Source organism: Oryctolagus cuniculus, chromosome X, assembly GCF_964237555.1.
Source record: "Oryctolagus cuniculus chromosome X, mOryCun1.1, whole genome shotgun sequence".
Taxonomy (NCBI): domain Eukaryota; kingdom Metazoa; phylum Chordata; class Mammalia; order Lagomorpha; family Leporidae; genus Oryctolagus; species Oryctolagus cuniculus.
The window spans coordinates 133,451,428-133,470,671 of NC_091453.1; the positions used below are offsets into that span (position 1 = coordinate 133,451,428).

Sequence of the window (19,244 nt, forward strand, 5' to 3'; positions counted from 1 at the left end):
GCATAATGATCTCCAGTTGCATCCATTTTATTGCAAAAGTGAGGATTTCATTCTTTTTTATAGCTGAGTAATATTCCAGTGTGTACATGTACCATATCTTCTTTATCCAGTTATCAGTCAATGGACATCTAGGTTGATTCTACACCTTTGCCATTGTGAATTAAGCTGCACTAAACATGGGAGTTCAGGTATCTCTTTCATATGCTGTTTTCACTTCCTGGTAATGGGATAGCTGAGTCATATGGTAGATCCATTTGTAAATTACGTTTGAAAAATGTTTGTGACAGGGGCCTGTGCTGTGGAGTAGTAAGCTAAGCTTCCACCTGTTGTACCCGCACCCTGTATGGGTGCCAGTTTGAATCCTGGCTGCTCCTCTTCCAATCCAGCTCTCTGTTATGGCCTGGGAAAGCAGTAAAAGATGGCCCAAGTGCTTGGGCCCCTGCACCTATGTGGGAGACCTGGAAGAAGCTCATGGCTCCTGGCTTCAGATTGGCCCAGCTCTAGCCATTGCAGCCATCTGGAGAGTGAACCAGAGGATGGAAGACCTCTCTCTGTCTGTAACTCTGACTCTCAAATAAATAAATAAATAAAAATTTTAAAAAATGTTTGTGACAGAAAATTATAGTTAATCACTTAAAGTTACAAACTATGTTTGTCTTAGTGAATTTGCTTACCAATATTCTGATAATTAACTTCTTATGGTTTCAATGATCCATAATTAACTAGTATTATATAATCGTGTACTTTTTTTTGGAGTTAGCAATGGTATGTGTTTTCATACGTCACTAAGTTTATGCTAGTAAACAATGTATAATCTCATTCTTCCACACTATTCCAGGTATTTAAATGGGCCCTAGGCAATGCACTGCTTGATCTAACATTTAATTCTGTTATTATCTCAAGTTATTTTCTCTTATTGTTTTATTTTACCACACCTGTCCTGCATTTTGCATTAAAAAAAAAAAAACTGTGGTAAGAACACTTAGCATGAAATTTACCATCTTAACGAATTTTGATGAGAATGATGCAGCATTTTTACCTCTAGGCACTATGTTATTATACAGTAGATCTGTAGAAGTTACTTATCTTGCATACTTGAAGAGTAATTCTCCACTCTTCCCTCAGTCCCTGTTTACTATATGCTCTTCTCTGAGATTGAGAGTCCATTTCTTCTTTTTTAAAACATTTTATTGAATGGCTCATAAATCCTATAAGTTTTTACTTAATCTGCTATTCAGTTCCCTATTCATTTAAAAATATGCCCATATTTTAATTTACAGTATAAAAACACCATTCTTAAAGGCATTTGTCTTTATGCATCAATATTTTATTTAATTCATTACTGAGGAAAGTAGCAGGAAGACAAAATAGTTGGTTCCAAGAGCATTGGGGAAATATAGATAGGGGAAAGAAAGCCAAAATAAGATTATTAACTTAGACGTAAGAGTGGTTAACCTTTTATAAGAATGAAAACCCTATCGCTTTTTGGCTTAATTCCTCTCCCAAGCTATAAAAGAACACTACTTATTGGTTTCTGTGAGTTAACTGCTAACCTTAAGAGCTCTACAGGTCTACAAACCACTTGCTCCTTTATCAGTTGAGTATACTATGATCATCCCCAAAGAGGTCAGAACACAATAAAGAAGGATTATTAGAAAATGCTCTAGAATTGGAGAAAAGCAGCCATATTCTTGCTTTGGGATATAATTTTCTCTTATTCTAGGAACCTCTGTTTTCAAACTGCCCTCAGTTGTAAATTCTAGATGCTTCCTGAAACTGTCCCATGGCTTGTGCTTGCCTCTAGCCACCTCTAGAGCTCTATACTAGCAGGAAGTGATCCTTTGCATAGTTCTAGTGAAGGGGCAGGTAGATGGAATAAGTAAACCCTACACAACCACATATGGGAGTGGGGCAAAGTGGGGGTTATATAGTTCAGCTAAATAAGTAGAACTGTACTTTCTGGTCATGGTATACAATTTCTCTGTTACATTCTTCTTGTATTCTTTCAGCAGGAAGTTAGGTGAAGGAGAGAGTACAATGAGTACATTGTGACAGTTATCAAGTTTATTGTCTCCTACCACAGACAGCTGTGAATTTCTCTCATTTTCAGTGAAGCATATTAAAAATATACCATTTATAAGCCTATTATAATCATTACCTTTCTTGAACATCAAAAGTTTCAGGAGGATATTGTTATTCTATTTCCAGTTTCCTGATAATTCTGTATCCCCACCATCCCATTTTTTTTGTTGGTTAGAATTAGGATAAAATGGATTTATCTGCACAGAATTCTGGGATTGAGTCAATAACACTTTAATGGAATTCTTGTATTTTCTCTATTTTGCAGACTGTCAAAATGACTGGCATTTGATTTCAAGGCTATGCTGATATGATTCCAAAACATGTTTCTATCCATGCTTGACCAGAACCATAAATGTGTGAGAGTTTTATGTTAAGTGTATGAAGTTGGGTGTTACAGCTAAGATGCCACCTGGGACATCTGTGTCCCAAAGCACAATGCCTGGGTTCAAAACCTGACTTCGGCTTGTAACTCCAGTTTCCTGCAATGTAGATCCTAGGAGGCAGCAGGTGATAGCTCAAGTACTTGTGCACCTGCCACTCCTGGGGGAGATCTTGACTGAGTTCTAGGCTCCTGGCTTCAGCCTGGACCAGCCTGGCTGTGGTGGGCCCTTGGGGAATGAACCAGCAGATGGAAAATCTCTGTGTGTCTTTCTTTCTCTCTGTCTTGCAAATAAAATGAAAAATAAATCAATAGTTTTAAAATATGTGATGCTTAATCTAAAATGCTTACTTACATTATGCCTATCTTCTGCTGACTTTCAATACATAACTTTTCTACAACAGAGGAAGTGGTGGCACTGTGAGAGACTTAACCCTGAGTGTGTTTCTCCTTACTTCTTTTTGCCTAGTTGCATTGGAGGAATCTGCAGCAAATGCACAAGAGTTCAGTTACAGGCAACACTCTCAGGAAACTTATTTGGGAGGCTTCACACCAGTGTCTGCTAGGGTTGTATAGTTTAGACATGGAGAAATGATGATGCCATGGACAGTGGGGGAAGATAAGTAACCTGGAGGCAAGGCACAAAGGTAGAAGGCAAGTCAGAGAGAGACAATGGCCTAGAGTTAGGGAATAACCTGGATCTGAGGAGCAAAGGGGCTAGCTGACTCAGTAGAGCTGCTGTGCTTCACAGCCCAGAACCTCCAGCCTCAGGGCAATCTGGTGGACCCAGCTCTTGGGGTGAATTCTGAGATAACGAGTCAACAGTGGTGGGTCTAGAGAGTTCAATACAGGTGTGAAGGAGTCTTGATTTCCTTTAAAAACCTGAAAGAAATAAGATAGCATCAGTTGTCTGATAGGAAATATACTATCAAACCATCCTCCCTACCCCACTAGGTCCCTGAAATCTTGCTCTGTCAGTGATCCATAGCTCCTTCCTCAACATGGCCCTCACTTTCCTTGACATCTATCACAATGCCCACCAGAAAGCACAGGCTCTTTTCTCACCACCACAGCTGAACCCTGGGAAATCACTGAAAGACTCTAGAATTATAAATACTATGTTTTTTTTTTTTTTGACAGGCAGAGTAAGACAGTGAGAGAGAGAGACAGAGAGAAGGTCTTCCTTTCCATTGGTTCACCCTCCAATGGCTGCTACGGTCGGCGGGCTGTGCTGATCCGAAGGCAGGAGCCAGGTGCTTCCTCCTGGTATCCCATGCGGGTGCAGGGCCCAAGAACTTGGGTCATCCTCCACTGCACTCCCGGGCCACAGCAGAGAGCTGGACTGGAAGAGAAGCAACCGGGACAGAATCCAGCGCCCCAACCAGGACTAGAACCCAGGGTGCTGGCACTGCAGGCCCAGCCGTTTACCTTTTCTAAAAAATATCCATGGGGCAAAACCATGTAAATGTTCTGTTCCCCAGTAAGCTTTCCTTCAATGATTTTAGTATCCATTGAAATTCCTTAAAAGTATTCAATAATATATTGATGGTTGAAAATTGATTTTCTATTTTTGTGATTTATTAGCTGGGATTCTTCTGTGAAGAAAAACTCTCCCTTTTCCTTTATTTTGTTCACTATGATTATGGACTCTTGAATTCTGTATTATATGCATTACAGCATATTTTTAAAGATTTATTTATTTATTTGAAAGGCAGAGTTACAGAGAGGCAGAGGCAGAGAGAGAGAGGTCTTCCATCTGCTGGTTCACTCCATAACTGGCTGCAATGGCCAGAGTTGGGACAATCTGAAGTCAGGAGCCAGGAGCCAAGAGCTTCTTCCAGGTCTCCACTAGCGTGTACAGGGGCCCAAGGACTTAGGCCATCTTCTGCTTTCCCAGTCTATAGCAAGGAGCTGGATTGGAAGTGGAGCAGCCGGGTCTCGAACTGGTGCCCATATGGGATGCCGGCACTACAGGCAGTGGTTTTCCCCATTACACTTCAGTGCCGGCCCTTATAGCATATTATTATAACTATTATCTGTGATGTTCATATTGTCTCAAATTTGGTCAACAGTAAGGCCTTCCAGCCAGCTGTTATGTTCTTTTCACAAGACTTCATTCATCTTTGAGTGTTTCCTTGTATTCTGGTACATCAAGGTATTCCAAGGTCACCAGGTACTGTCCTTGCTCCATCCATGAAATCAGTTGTTTCTCTAAAGAACCTAGATCCCATTTACTTGGAAATGATACTTAAAGACCAACATCTAGGCACTTAGTGTGCTCATTGTCACTTTGTCATTACTTCTAGGCGTTCTCAGTGGACAGTACTAGAAAATATATTTTTTTCAAGAGTTAACAACTCTTTTTTTAAAAGATTTATTTTTTATTTATTTGAAAGACAGGGTCACAGAGAGAGGTAGAGACAGAGAGAGAAGTCTTCCATCTGCTGGTTCACTCCCCAGATGGCCACAATGGCTGGAGCTGCACCAATCCAAAGCCAGGAGCCAAAGGCTACTTCCGGGTCTCCTACACGGGTGCAGGGGCCCAAGGACTTGGGCCATCCTCCACTGCCTTCCCAGGCCACAGCAGAGAGCTGGATCAGAAGAGGAGCAGCCAGACAAGAACCGGCACCCATATGGGATGCCTGTGCTTCAGGCGAGGGCTTTAACCCGCTGCACCGGCCCCAGGAAATATATTTTTAATTCCTGAGTTCTTACTGATACTGATAATTCAACTCTAATATTCCTTGCTTGTATTAGTTTTCAAGGGCTGTCATAACAAATTACTCAGTGGCTTAAAAATAAAAGAAATTCATTCTATCTAAGTTTTGAGGTTCAAACTGAATCCCGGGGCCAAAACATAAGAGACTGAATCAAACACCCAATCACATTTAAAATGTGTTTGGAAGTGGAGTGTGTCATATCCACTTAAATTCTATTGGTCAAAATAAATCATAACTCTCTGCCCAAAGTCCATGTGGTTTTCAAGGAAAGAGGTAGTGGAAAACCAAGAAAGATACCACCTACTTCATATATCATTTTCTGTTCACTTAGAAAATTGTTATATTTTCTGGTTCTAGCATGTAAGAGGTGATTTTATGTCCGCAGAAGTGAGGGGTTTGGGCAACTAGCTAGGTTTCTTGGTTCAGGAGCACCATCTACTGTTGATAAAGTGAACCGCATTTATTTAATAGACGGGATCATAAGAGGTTTAGTCTTGTGATATTGTTTTTATAGGATACTTAATTTCCACTACTAGCTTTTTTCTTTTGTTCATCATTTCTAGTCCTATGGACTTTAAACACCTTTCCTTTCAGTTTTCCAGAAGCCAATTCAGATATCACATTAGTGCATCATCACTGGAGGAGACATTCTGTTCAGAAGTAATTTTACCTCTGTTTTATCATAACCAGTTCCTGCAATAACCTTTCCTCATTTCTTTTATTTCTGTCAGTTTTTGCTTTAAATAATTTTGAGGCCATATAATTAGGTTATACAAATGAAATTGCTGTATTTTTGACATTATGAAGTTGTGTTCTTTTATCTTAAACACATGTTCTCCTTAGTGATTTTTTTTATTTATTTATTTTCATTTTATTTGAAAAGCAAAGAGACACAGAGATAGACAGTCAGAGAGGGATCTTCCACCTATTAATTCACTCCCCAAATGCCCACAACAGCCAGGGTTGGACCAGGCCAAAGCTAGGAGTCTGGAACTCCATCTGGGTTTCCCACATGGGTGGCAGACACTCAACTATTTGAGCTATCACCTGCTGACTACCAGGGCACACATTAGCAGGAAGCTGAATTGAAACCAGAGCTGGGACTTGAACCAGGCACTCCAATATGGGATTCAGATGTCCCAACTATGTCTTAACTACTGCACAAATGCCTATCCTTGAGGTCATATTCTTAATCTCCAATAATATTCTCTTGCCTTAAATCATTTGTCTGATATCAATAAGACAACAGAAATCTTTTAGATAATATTGTATAATCTTTTTTCATTATTTACTTGCTACTTTTCTGTATCTAATATTTTAAATATTTCTTTTGTAAAACATTGAATTTGCTCTTGTGTTTTTATCAATCTGACAATCTTTGTCTTTTAACTGGAATATTTCATTTTTTCACGTTACATATAATTACTGTTGCATTTGGAGTAAAATCTACCATCTTATCTTTTTCCCCTGCCTATTTTATGTTTCTGTATCTCTGTTTGTTTTCATTGAGATTTATATTTTGTCCTTTGATATTTATTTTTCTACCATTTTGGAAGTCCTATACCCTATTTTATATTCTACTACATACCTTTTTTTCCTAGAAATTATAGCATGCATCAAACTATCAATGACTAATGTTAATATTTTATGTCCTGGATAATATAAGAATTTTAGATCCTCTTATTCTATTTAACCCCATCCCAACTTTTATGATGTTGCTGTTAACATGCTCTAAATACACACACATACACGCAGACACACACTTGGCTTAAATGATAGAAATGTATTATCTCACAATTCTAGAGGTTGAAAGTCAAAGATCAAGGTGTTGGCAGGGTTGTTTTCTTCTGAGGCCTCTCTCCTTAGCATATAAATGACTATTGGTCTTCATTATGTCCTACCAGTGCTTATTCGTCCCTGTGTCTGTGTCCTAATCTCTTCTTCTAATAAGGACATCAGTCTTACAGGAATAAGGGCCACCATAAGGAACTCATTCTAGCTTAATTACCTCTTTAAAGATCCTATCTCCAAATAAGGTCACATTCTAGGAACAGGGGTGTTAGGACTTCAACATATGCATTTTGGTGGGATAGATACAATTCAGAGCATAAAAGCCTTCAGTGAACTGGAGTCTAGTATTCAGGATATAAAAAGTACTCTTACAAATCAACAATAAAAAGAATCAAATTTTAAAATAGGCATAGGAACTTTTCCAAAGAAGATGTATAAATGGCAACAAGCTCATGAAAAAAAATAATCAACATCATTAATTAATCATTATGGAAATGCAAGTCAAAACCACAATGAAATACCATTTCACATCCACTAGGACAGTTATAATTTTTAAAAAAGAAAACAAAGTGGGAAAATAGCAAGTGTTAGTAAGATGTAAAGAAATTGGAACCCACATTGATGATGTAAATGTGAAATGGGACAGCCACTGTGGAAAACATTTTGGTGGTTCCTTAATAAGGAAAACATAGAATGAACATATGATTCAGCAATTCCACTCCTGGATATGTACTGAAAAAATTTAAAACACTAAAACAAAAGACTTGTACAGAAATGCTCATACCAGCATTATTTGCAATAATCAACAGATGAAAACAATCCAAATGTCCTTCAACTGATGAATGGATAAGGAGAATGTGGTATATACATACATGGAATATTATTCAGCCATAAAAGGGTAGATTTACTGATACATGAAGCAACATTGATGGACCTTGAAAACATTAAGCAAAATGAAATAAACCACCACAAAATTTGCATTTTGTATTATCCCACTAACATGAAATACCTATAATGGGCAAAACCACAGAGACAGAAAAAAGACTTTTGTGATTGCCAAAGGCTGGGGATTTCCTTATAGCAGCAGTATATCATTTTGATTCATGTAGTTTTATAGTCAGTTTTGAAATAGGGAAGTGTGAGCCCTTTAATGTTATTTTGCAAGATTGATTTGCTCTTCAAGATCCCTTCAGATCACATACTAATTTTAGGATAGTTATTTTGCAAAAAAAAAAATGCCATTGCTATTCTGATACAGAATGCTTTGACTCTGCAAATTGTTTTATTAATACTAAGGGACTTCAGAACATTTGTGGAGAAGTGGAATTAAAAGATACATTGATTTTGGTGCAAAAATTTTGAAATCCATGCATAATTTTCTCATAACACACATTTTCCGTGAACTTTTTGAAGACTCCTTGGTATTGTCATCTTGACAATGCTGTGCTTTCAATCCATGAACCCAGGATGTATTCCCATATATGTGAGTCTTCCTTCATTTATTTCAACAATGTTTTGTAGTTTTATGTGTACAAGCCTTGCAGATCCTTGGTTGATTTTGTTCTTAAGTATTTTATTATTTGATGCTATTGTTTTTTTAATTTCTTTTTCAGATTTTTCATTGTTAGCATATTGAAATACAACTGATTTTTGCATGCTAACCTTGTATTCTACAGTGGTTATTTTTTTTAAAAAAAGATTTATTTATTTATTTATTTGAAAGAGTAACAGAGAGAGAGGGAGAGGGAAAGGGGGAGAGAGAGAGAGATTGAGATTTTTCACCAGCTGGTTCACTCCCCAAATGGCAGCAATAGCCAGGGCTAGACCAGGCTGAAACCAGGGGTTACGAACTCCATCTGGGTCTCCCATGTGGGTGATACAGGCCCAAGAACTTGGGCCATCTTCTGCTGCCTTCCTGGGCACATTCGCAGGGAACTAGGTCAGAAGTAGAGCAGTCAGGATTTGAATCAGCGCTCATATGGGATGCTGGCATCACAGGTAGCGCCCTTACATGCTATGCCACAATGCCGGCCCTTGCAATGGTTATTTGAAACTGCAAGTAATTTTGGATAATTTGTGTTTTATGCTTTCATATTTCCTTGCTTTAAGATTTTATGCATAATTATTTCATATGTGTATCTGTCAATATGGAATGCTCTTCAAATTATAAATCTGCATCAATTATTTCTGCTCACTTATACTCAAGTTGTCTTACATGTTTGCTGGTCTATGTCTATGACCTTATCATTTTAACATGTGGAGGCCTAAGTTACAGGATACTTTTTTTCTAGAGAAAATTTAAGAATGATTCTTCTAGGTGTCAGAGGATGCTACTGACCTTATTTCTTTAGCTCTCTTCTAGGATTCATGAGTGAATGAAGAAGTCTCACACTCAGTTCTCCTTATATTTTGCCCAAGACTTTGTCTCCCAATAACACCACTACTGTGATCATTTTCCTTGAGGGAAGTTCTTCCTTTTTATATATTTTTTAAAGATTATTTATTTATTTGAGAGGTAGAGTTACAGACAGAGAGAGACAGAGAGAAAGGTCCTCCATCTGCTGGTTCACTACCTAAGTGCCCACAATGGCTGGAACTGTGCCAATTCAAAGCCAGGAGCCTGGAGCTTCTTCCAGGTCTCCCCTGGGGGTGCAGGGGCCCAAGGACTTGGGCCATCTTCTACTGCTTTCCCAGGCCATAGCAGAGAGCTGGATTGGAAGTAGAGCAGCCAGAAGCTTAGCCTGCTTTGCCACAGTGATGGCCTCTTAAATATATTTTTCCACTTCTCTCTACCCTGATTTCTACTTTTTTTTTTAAATAAAAGATCATGGAGGAGGCTGATGATTTCCCTTTCTATGCTGAGTACAACATATTAAGAAGTACATATTGTCAGCAATAAAGCCTTTTAAATTGTAGTATAATATACATAATATAAAATTTACCACTTTAACCATTTTTAAGTGTAGAACTCAGTAGCACCAAGGAAATTCACAGTGTTATGCAACAGTTGGCACTATCCACCTCCAGAACTTTTTCATCTTCTCAAACCAGAACTCTGTACTATTAGACAGTAATTCTATTCACCCCTTCTAGGCCCTGGTAATCTCTCTTCTACTTTCTTACTCTATGAATCTGCCTATTCTTGGTATTCCATTATGATGGTTAACTTTATGTATCAACTTGACTGGGCCATTAGTACCCATATATTTGGTCAAACTTCATTGTAGGAGTGTCTGAGGGTGTTTTGTTTTATGCGATTAACATGTGAATTGGTAGACTGAATAAAGCAGATTTATTTATTTGAAAGACAGAGTTATAGAGAGAGAGAGGGAGAAACAAAGAGATCTTCCATCTGCTGGTTCATTCTTCAAATGGCCACAATGGCTAGGGCTGGGCCAGACTGAAGCCAAGTGCCAGGAGCTTCTTCCAGGTCTCCCACATGGGTTCAGTGGCCCAAGTACTTGGGTTATTTTCTGTTGCTTTCCCAGGTGCATTAGCAGGAGCTAGATCAGAAGTGGAATAACCAAGACTCAAACAGGCAACCCACATGGGATGCTGGTGTCACAGGCAGTGGCTTAACCCACTACACCACAACCCTGGCCTCAACATGTGGAAACTTCTACAGTAAAAAAAAAAAAGAATGACACTTCCTAGTTTTTTTTTTTGGAGGCAAACTAATCCTAATTTAGGTGAGTTAATCTATTTCATTTACCAAGTGATCCAAAAGCTGTTAGTTTTGAGTGGGATCCAGAACAAGAGAAGACTCAGCTGTATATCCAGTCTGCCATGTAAGCTTCTCAACTTGGTCAATTTGACCCAGTAGATACAATGGGACTTGAGGTATCAGTGGCAGATACAGATGCTGTTTGCAACATTTGACAGGATCCCATATGTGAACTGCAGTACAGACCCTTAGGATTTTGGAGCCATCATCTGTTTGGTAAGTACTTTTCTTCTGAGAGATAGATCCTGGCCTGTTACTAGGTCTTAGCAGAAATTAATGCTTGACAATAGGCCACAAAGTTACCATGTGACCCGAAATGTCCTTCATGAACTGGATGTTACCTGATCTAGCACACCACAAAGTTGAGCGTGCACAGGAACAGTCATCAGGTGGAAGTGGTACAATGTGATTGGACTTGAGCAGGTCCTGAAGGCACAAGTAAGTCATGGTTTCTACTGCTACACTGCCCTTTCTCTCCCAGTCTGCACTTGTGGCCTATTGGGGAATAGACTAAGATCAGTTTACAGAGAAAGAGAGCCCTCAGGCCTGCTTTACAGATGGTCTGAAGAATATGCAGGTACCACCCCAAAGTTGAAAGCTGCAGCGCTACAGACACTCTCTGAGACATGGCTGAAGGAGAATAGTGAAGGGAAATCCTCTCAATTGGCAGAACTTCTGTGTTTCTAGTTGTGTGCTTTGCTTGGAAGGAGAAATCACCATATCTGCAATTATGTACATATTCAGAGGCTGTAGTCAGTTGTTTGGATTTCCAGGGACTTGAAAAGAACATGATTGAGAAATCAATGACAAAGAAATTTGAGAAACAGGTATAGATGTATCTGAACAGGCAAAAAACATGAAGATATTTGTGTGCTATGTGAATGTCCACCAAAAGAGGACCTGAAAATAGAAAAACTTTGATAATCAAATGGATGGGATGACCGACCTATTTTATGGATACCAGACAACCACTTTCTCTGGGCAGCCCTGTCATTGGTCAATAGGCTCATGAATAAACCAGTCATTCTAGCTGGCATGGAGGTTATACTTGGGCTCAGCAATGTGAATTTCCACTCACCAAGTATAACCTGTCTACAACCACAGCTAAGTACCTAGTTTGCCAGCAGCAGGGACCAACACTGAGCTCCTAACAAGACATCATTTCCCAGGATGATCATCTACCTGGTGGCAAATTGATTACATTACTAAGTGGGGAAGTATTTTATTCTTATTGTAGTGGACAGTCTGGATATGATTTGCCTTCCCAGCACAGAATTCTCCCAAAATTACCATCAGTAGAATTATACAATTTTTTATCCACTTTCATGGTATTCCACCCAGCAATGCTTTTGACCAAGAAAATCACTTTATAGCCAAAATAGTTGTCCTATGCCTATGGAATTCACTGGATTTCTCATGCTCCCCAATAATATGAAGCAGCTGGCTTGATAGAATAGTGGAATGAGCTTTTGAAGGCTTAATTTATAGCACAAGCTATGTGGCAATATTTTGAAGGTCTAAATTGAGGTTCTCCAAAAGGCTATATATGTTCTTAATCAGCATCAAATAGAATGTATTATATTTCTTCCGTAGGCAGGAGTCAGAGGTTCAGGACTCAAGGGATGGGTGGAAATGAGCATAGTACCCTTCACCATTATTTCTAGGAACCCACTAGCAATATATTTGCTTCCTGTTCCCATGGCCTTATATTCTTTTTTTTTTTATTAACTTTTATTTAATGAATATAAATTTCCAAAGTACGGCTTATGGATTACAATGGCTTCCCCCCCATAACGTCCCTCCCACCCGCAACCCTCCCCTTTCCCACTCCCTCTCCCCTTCCATTCACATCAAGATTCATTTTCGATTATCTTAATATACAGAAGATCAGCTTAGTATACATTAAGTAAGGATTTCAACAGTTTGCTCCCACACAGAAACATAAAGTGAAAAATAATAGATGATTTTTTAAATGATGATGAGATCAGATCAGACCTATTGTCATGTTTAATCCCAGTGAGAGTCAAGTTGGGAATTGATAATTTCTTCTTTTTTTTTTTTTTACAGAAGATCAGTTTAGTAACATTAAGTAAAGATTTCAACAGTTTGCACCCCCATAGAAACACAAAGTGAAATATACTGTTTGAGTACTCGTTATAGCATTAAGTCTCAATGTACAGCACATTAAGGACAGAGATCCTACATGAGGAGTAAGTGCACAGTGACTCCTGTTGTTGACTTTACAAATTGACACTCCTGTTTATGGCATCAGTAATCTCCCTATGCACCAGTCATGAGTTTCCAAGGCTATGGAAGCCCCTTGAGTTCTCCGACTCTTATCTTGTTTAGACAAGGTCATAGTCAAAGTGGAGGTTCTCTCCTCCCTTCAGAGAAAGGTACCTCCTTCTTTGAAGACCTGTTCTTTCCACTGGGATCTCACTCACAGAGATCTTTCATTTAGGTGTTTTTTTTTTTTTTTTTTTTTTTTTTGCCAGAGTGTGAGTGTCTTGGCTTTCCATGCCTGAAATACTCTCATGGGCTTTTCAGCCAGATCGGAATGCCTTTAGGGCTGATTCACCTTATATTCTAATGGCCTAGAGGTCTTAGTTCCAAAGGGAGGAATATTTGTACTAGAAGAATCAAACAAAGATTACATTAAACTGGATGTCAAGACCTGTCCAGACACTTTGGACTTCTCATGCCTCTGAATCAGAAGGTAAAGAAAGGAGTTACTGTGTTGGCTGGGGAGATTGAATCTGAATATTCCAGAATACTCTTCCTTACCTCCATTGTGGAGTAGTAGTTTCCCAATGGATATTCAGGATCAATCTACCCAGCCAACACAGTAACTCCCTTTTTTATCTATTGATTCAGAGGTATGAAAAGTCCAAATTGGGCAAGTCTTGACATCCATTTTAATGTAATCTTTGTTTGATTCTTCTGGTACAAACATTCTAGAATGGGGAATGAAAGAAGGTATTTATGAATACCAGCTACCACCATGTGACCAGTTACAGAAACACAGGAATTCTCATGAGTATTTTCTCCTTACATTGTTATGAATATGTGTATGTATCTATACATATACCTGTTTTCTTCCTTCTCTTATTGCCCTATAAATGTACATAAGATACATTGACTTTATATCATATTCTTTAAGTATCATTAAATTATGTCATAGTATTTTGTTGCAAGATGTCAAGACATAGAGTAAATAAAAATTCAACAACTTCACTTCTTCTTTTAGGAAACAGGTTAATGTGTTTTTGGTTAAACACAATTTTTTAAATGTCCTATTATAATTGAATTATGACCTTGTTTTTGTCTTCATTTGGATATTGAGAATCATGTAAGGAGATGCATATGAATGCCAAATTGATGGTTAACTCTATACGTCAACTTTACTGAGCCACAAGCAATTCATATATTTAATCAAACATTATTCTGGGTGTTTCTATGAGGGTGTTTTTGGATCAGATTGACATCAAAATTGGAAGACTGAGTAAAGCAAATTGCCTTCCCTCATGTGGGCATCATGCAATTTGTTGAAGAGATGAATAGGACAGAAGGGTTTACACTCCTGCAAGTAAGAGAACCCTTGCTCTCTGACTACCTTCATACAGGGACATCAGTTCTTTCCTGCCCTCGGACTTGAACTAAAATACTTTAGTTCTTCTTGGGTCTCAAGCTTGCAGATCTTCTGACCAGAGCTATACCATTGGCTCTCCTATGTCTTCAGCTTGTTGATTAACCCTGTAGATCTTGGAACTTGACAGTCTCTATAATAGCATGGGCCAATGCACTCACTCTCTCTCACATACATCCCATATTCATATATTTTATATATATATATATAATCTACTTGAAATATATATTTCCTATGTATCGCCTATGAGTTCTATTTCTCTAGATATCCCTAACATGCCCATATAATAATAATATAATATTCATCCTTTTATGTTTGGCTTATTATACTTAGCAAATTTTCAAGGATCACCTATGCTGTAGCATAAATCAGAGACATTTTCTTTTAAATATGGGAATTTATTCTACAGTAACTATTGTCTAGACTCTAGTCCACGAAACTGCCAAAAGCATAAGTCTTTAACCAAGTCTTGAGGGATCAAGTAATTCTTCTTGGAGATGTTTGTCCAAGATTTGAAGAATTAGTCAGGCAAAAGGGCAATGAGGGGTAGTTAGAAAAATGTTATAGGTAGAAGAAATAATATATATATATATATATATATATATGCCTTATGTGGTATAGATTTGCTACATCTAGAGATCTGAGAGTTTCTTGCTATAGATGGACATTATAGAGCAAAGGAGCAAGTGGCAAGATACTGTACTAGAGAGATTGAAAATTAAGATAAAACACACTACAGAGCTGAACTATTCCTTCCTCCATCATCATGGGATAGTAAGACTTTATGTCATATCTTCTGATCAATATACTGGCAAACTCGGCGCTGCGGCTCACTAGGCTAATCCTCTGCCTGTGGCACTGGCACTCTGGGTTCTAGTCCCGGTTGGGGCACCAATTCTGTTCAGGTTGCTCCTCTTCCAGTCCAGCTCTCTGCTGTGGCCCGGAAGGCAGTGGAGGATGGCCCAGGTGCTTGGGCCCTGCACCTACATGGGAGAGCAGGAGGAGGCACCTGGCGGCCATTTGGGGGTTGAACCAACGGAAGGAAGACCTTTCTCTCTCTCTCTCTCACTGTCTAACTCTGCCTGTCAAAAAAAAATATATACTGGCAAACTGAGATCAAGACTGTCTGGACAAATAGAGTTAAAGTTTAACAGGTTTGGGAATACGGGTTGTTGATGAGAATATGGACATTATTATGCATTTTTGCAGATAACCTTCATTCTTCTTCACTCTCATGATTTTTGCCCACATCATGAATGATCTTAGCATCCATGAGGAGAATCAACTCTTGGCTCTATTCTTCCCTATTTTTGGGCTTTTAACTACTTGCTTAAAGTCACTGTGTTCTCTCAAAATGCCCTTCACATGTCCTGTTACCACAGGTACTCAGTAAGTTTTATGTTGGAAGTTTGGTCATATATCAACCTTGTTGTGTATCTAAACGTCAAGCTCTAGGAGCAGTGTTTTTTGTATGTCTTATGAGACCAGCATACCTTTAACTTGCCTTTCTGAAGAACAAGAGTCCAATGATGGCCATCTTGACTGCTGGAGATGAGGAACTCCGTTACATACATGCTGGTAAGGAGAGACTTAACTCCCTGGGTGGTGATTCCTGTGACTTTCATTGTCTTCCGCAAGTCCACTTGCAGCCACTCTTTTGGATTATTCACCTGAGGAAGATAGCATTGGACTATCCTGTTGGTCACCAATTGCTCCCAGAAATCCACAAATCCATTCTTAACCATATCATAACATTTATCATTCTGTATTTTAATGATTTGTCAGTCTCCCTTATTAGACTCTAAGAAACTTCAGGAACAAAACTGTTCAGAACTGATTTCTGTATTCTCAGAGTCAGCTAATTAATAATCTATTAATAACCCATTTCATTTAAAATAAACCCCTGGAGGAGAACAGAAATTTATTTAATTTCTTCAAAAAGTCATTCAATGATCGAAAAATCACAAACTGTGTGGCTCTGGAAAAGATCATGCCCAGTGAATTTTATATGACTACAACCATTTTTCTTTGAGGTACTGAGAAACCTGGAAATAAAGTTAATAGTTTATATTTATCCATAAAATTTGACTTTATATATCATAATTATTTGACAGAGGTTAGCCAATTACTGGATGTAAAGATTCTTCTTTCGCCTGTGGGGTTGTGAGTCCTTGACATACTTTTAAAAGAACAGGTGACAAAAATACTTCTGATGGAACGTCAAGGGCTTCCTTTATTTTTTTTTACAACCACTACTCCCTGCTCTATGTCAGTTAAGTGGTAAATCTGTTATATCTTACCTGAGGTCTCCAGGCATTAGTCTTTCCCTGGAGGTGAAGTCTGGCTTTTGAAGGAGACCAGGTTGTAAACATATTGGTGAAGTAAGATGAAGCAGTAATTTGTGAATCTGATATTGCTTTACTTTCCATTCCCAATGGCATGCTGCAACCTCAAATAAATGAAAGGAGAATGTTATTACAAGGGCATAATGCAGTTTAAGTTCCACTGGCCTCACCCATCAACACTCTAAGTCTACTGTCATCATGATATCATTTCTCAAGCAGTAATTTTTGCACAGATTTTGTTATTGTTAACATGATCCTCATTTTATTCTCAGCTCTGATTTTTATTTTCCTTGTTAATAGTAGTGTAGGGAGATGGCTGTCTCTGGGGAATCCCATAGTTATGGAAACAAATTCCTCAGTATTTCCAGGATTACGTTGCTTTTAGTACTGATATCTCTGTTTCCCAAGACTGGAAACCCCCACCAAGCTTCAGGTTAGCTATAACAGTTAGTCACCCTACCCTTGGTAGGGAGAAGTAAGGATATAGGAGGATGTGGCACTTACTATTTAAATCACAGCCTATCAACTCCATGCGAAGCGTGCTACGGATGCTATAATGAGTTGGGTGCAAACGAATATACTGAGCAATAATTGGAGGGTTAAAAATGTTGTGTTTTATCCCAGATGAATCCACATTGCCAAAGAAGACCTGTTGGAAGATTACCACAAATACATGGGAAGTGAATACAGAATGAAAAGCAATTCCTCCCAAACACATCTTCCTTATAATTTGGCTTTGTGTATTCCTCAACAGCATGTCATATACAAATAAATCTATGCTGAACTCTGGCCTCAGAAACAGCCGTTAAGGCATTTGGATCTGGCTGAAGAGCCCATGAGAGTATTTTAGGCATGGAGAGCCAAGACACTCTGGCCAAAAAACAACAAACAAACAAACAAACAAGAACACCTAAATGAAAGATCTCTGTGAGTGAGATCCCAGTGTAAAGAACAGGCCATCAAAGATGGAGGTACCTTTCTCTGAAGGGAGGAGAGAACTTCCACTTTGACTATGACTTTGTCTAAATAAGATCGGAGTTGGCAAACTCAAAAGGCTTCCATTCCATAGCCTTGGCAACCCATGACAAGAGCCTAGGGTGATTACTGATGCCATAAACAAGAGTGTCAATTGTTAAGTCAACAACAGGAGTCACTGTGCACTTACTCCCCATGTAGGATCTCTGTCCTTAATGTGTTCTACAATGTAAATTAATACTATAACCAGTACTTAAACAGTACTTTTATACTTTGTGTTTCTGTGTGGGTGAAAACTGTTGAAATCTTTCCTTAATATATACTAAATTGATCTTCTGTATATAAAGATAATTGAAAATGAATCTTGATGTGAATGGGATGGGAGAGGGAGTGGGAGATGGGAGGGTTGTGGGTGGGAGGGAAGTTATGGTGGGGGGAGCCATTGTAATCCAAAAGCTGTACTTTGGAAATTTATATTTATTAAATAAAAGTTAAAAAAAACCCATGCCGAGTAAACACAAGTCAATGTTTTTCATATGAAGAAAAAAAGTACCAGGCAGAAGAATGGAACAAGGGAGATTAGGCGTTGGACAACTCTACCTTGAGTTCCTTTAAAAGATTCATCAAAACTGACAGAACTATTTGGAATTTTGCTCCTCTGTCATGGTCCACAGGCCAGTAACAACAGTATTATTTTTTTATTAAAGATTTATTTGTTTATTTGAAAGAGTTAGAGAGAGAGAGAGAGAGAGAGAGAGAGTGGTCTTCCATCCAATGGTTTACTCCCTAATTTGCCGCAATGGCCGGAACTGTGCTGATCTAGAGCCAAGAGCTTCTTCCAGGTCTCCCACGCAGGTGAGGCGACCCAAGGACTTGGGCCATCTTCTACTTCTTTCCCAGGCCATAGCAGAGAGCTGGATTGTAAGTGGAGCCAGCCGGGTCTAGAACCGGCGCCCATATGGGATGCCGGTGCTTCAGGCCAGGGCATTAACCCATTGTGCCACAGTGCCAGCCCCAACAACAGTTTTATTATATGGGAATAATTATAAATGCAGAGTGATATTAGCAAGTTGGTAAAATAGGAGGGTCTCAGCTCCCAGTCCTCTGTAGAAACAACAATTTAGCAACCATCTATGGAAAAAAGTGCCTTTGTGGGAGCCTTGGGATCCAAGTTTAAGGCTGAGAAAGCCCAGTAGAACCTAAGACCAAGAATGACTGGTTTGAAAAGGCAGGCCCACATCTTGGTGATATGGCTTCCAACCATGGACCTGGCTACAGACCCAAAATCAGCCTATACCTTTGTGGACTCAGTGTTAGCCACATTTATGTATGGTCCTGCCACCAGCCTTATCTGTGCAGGGACCTGGGAGAAACAACTCCAACTGATACCCCTCCATGATAGGCCCACTGACTGTATACCCTGGAATATCTCTTCACCATGGTCTGTGGGGAGTTCTACCTATCCAGGGAACTGGGGGAGCCGTGCCAGTCTATGTACTCCAAAACAGGCACACTAACTGGAGCCAATTGTAGACTCAGAAGTATCCCTATGATCTAGCTTCAGTACTGCTCTACCATGGTC

At 39.0% G+C, this 19,244-nt stretch overlaps 1 protein-coding gene across 4 annotated transcripts in view; it reads right to left on the bottom strand.

The window, feature by feature from the left end:
- Window positions 1-1,305: 1,305 nt before the first annotated feature.
- F8 (coagulation factor VIII) overlaps window positions 1,306-19,244 on the bottom strand; it is a 152,961-nt gene continuing 135,022 nt past the window's right edge. The window contains exons 23-26 of one of the 4 annotated variants that reach the window (XM_070066324.1): window positions 17,192-17,336; window positions 16,643-16,791; window positions 15,836-16,012; window positions 1,306-3,343 (exon numbers count right to left, since the gene is read on the bottom strand). In XM_070066324.1, coding sequence (XP_069922425.1) covers window positions 3,188-3,343; window positions 15,836-16,012; window positions 16,643-16,791; window positions 17,192-17,336 — 627 coding nt within the window. In that variant the 3' untranslated portion in view covers window positions 1,306-3,187. Of the gene's footprint in view, window positions 3,344-15,835; window positions 16,013-16,642; window positions 16,792-17,191; window positions 17,337-19,244 lie in introns of those variants that run through there. The other 3 variants (XM_070066326.1, NM_001171271.1, XR_001792396.3) reach the window with 3 other exon arrangements.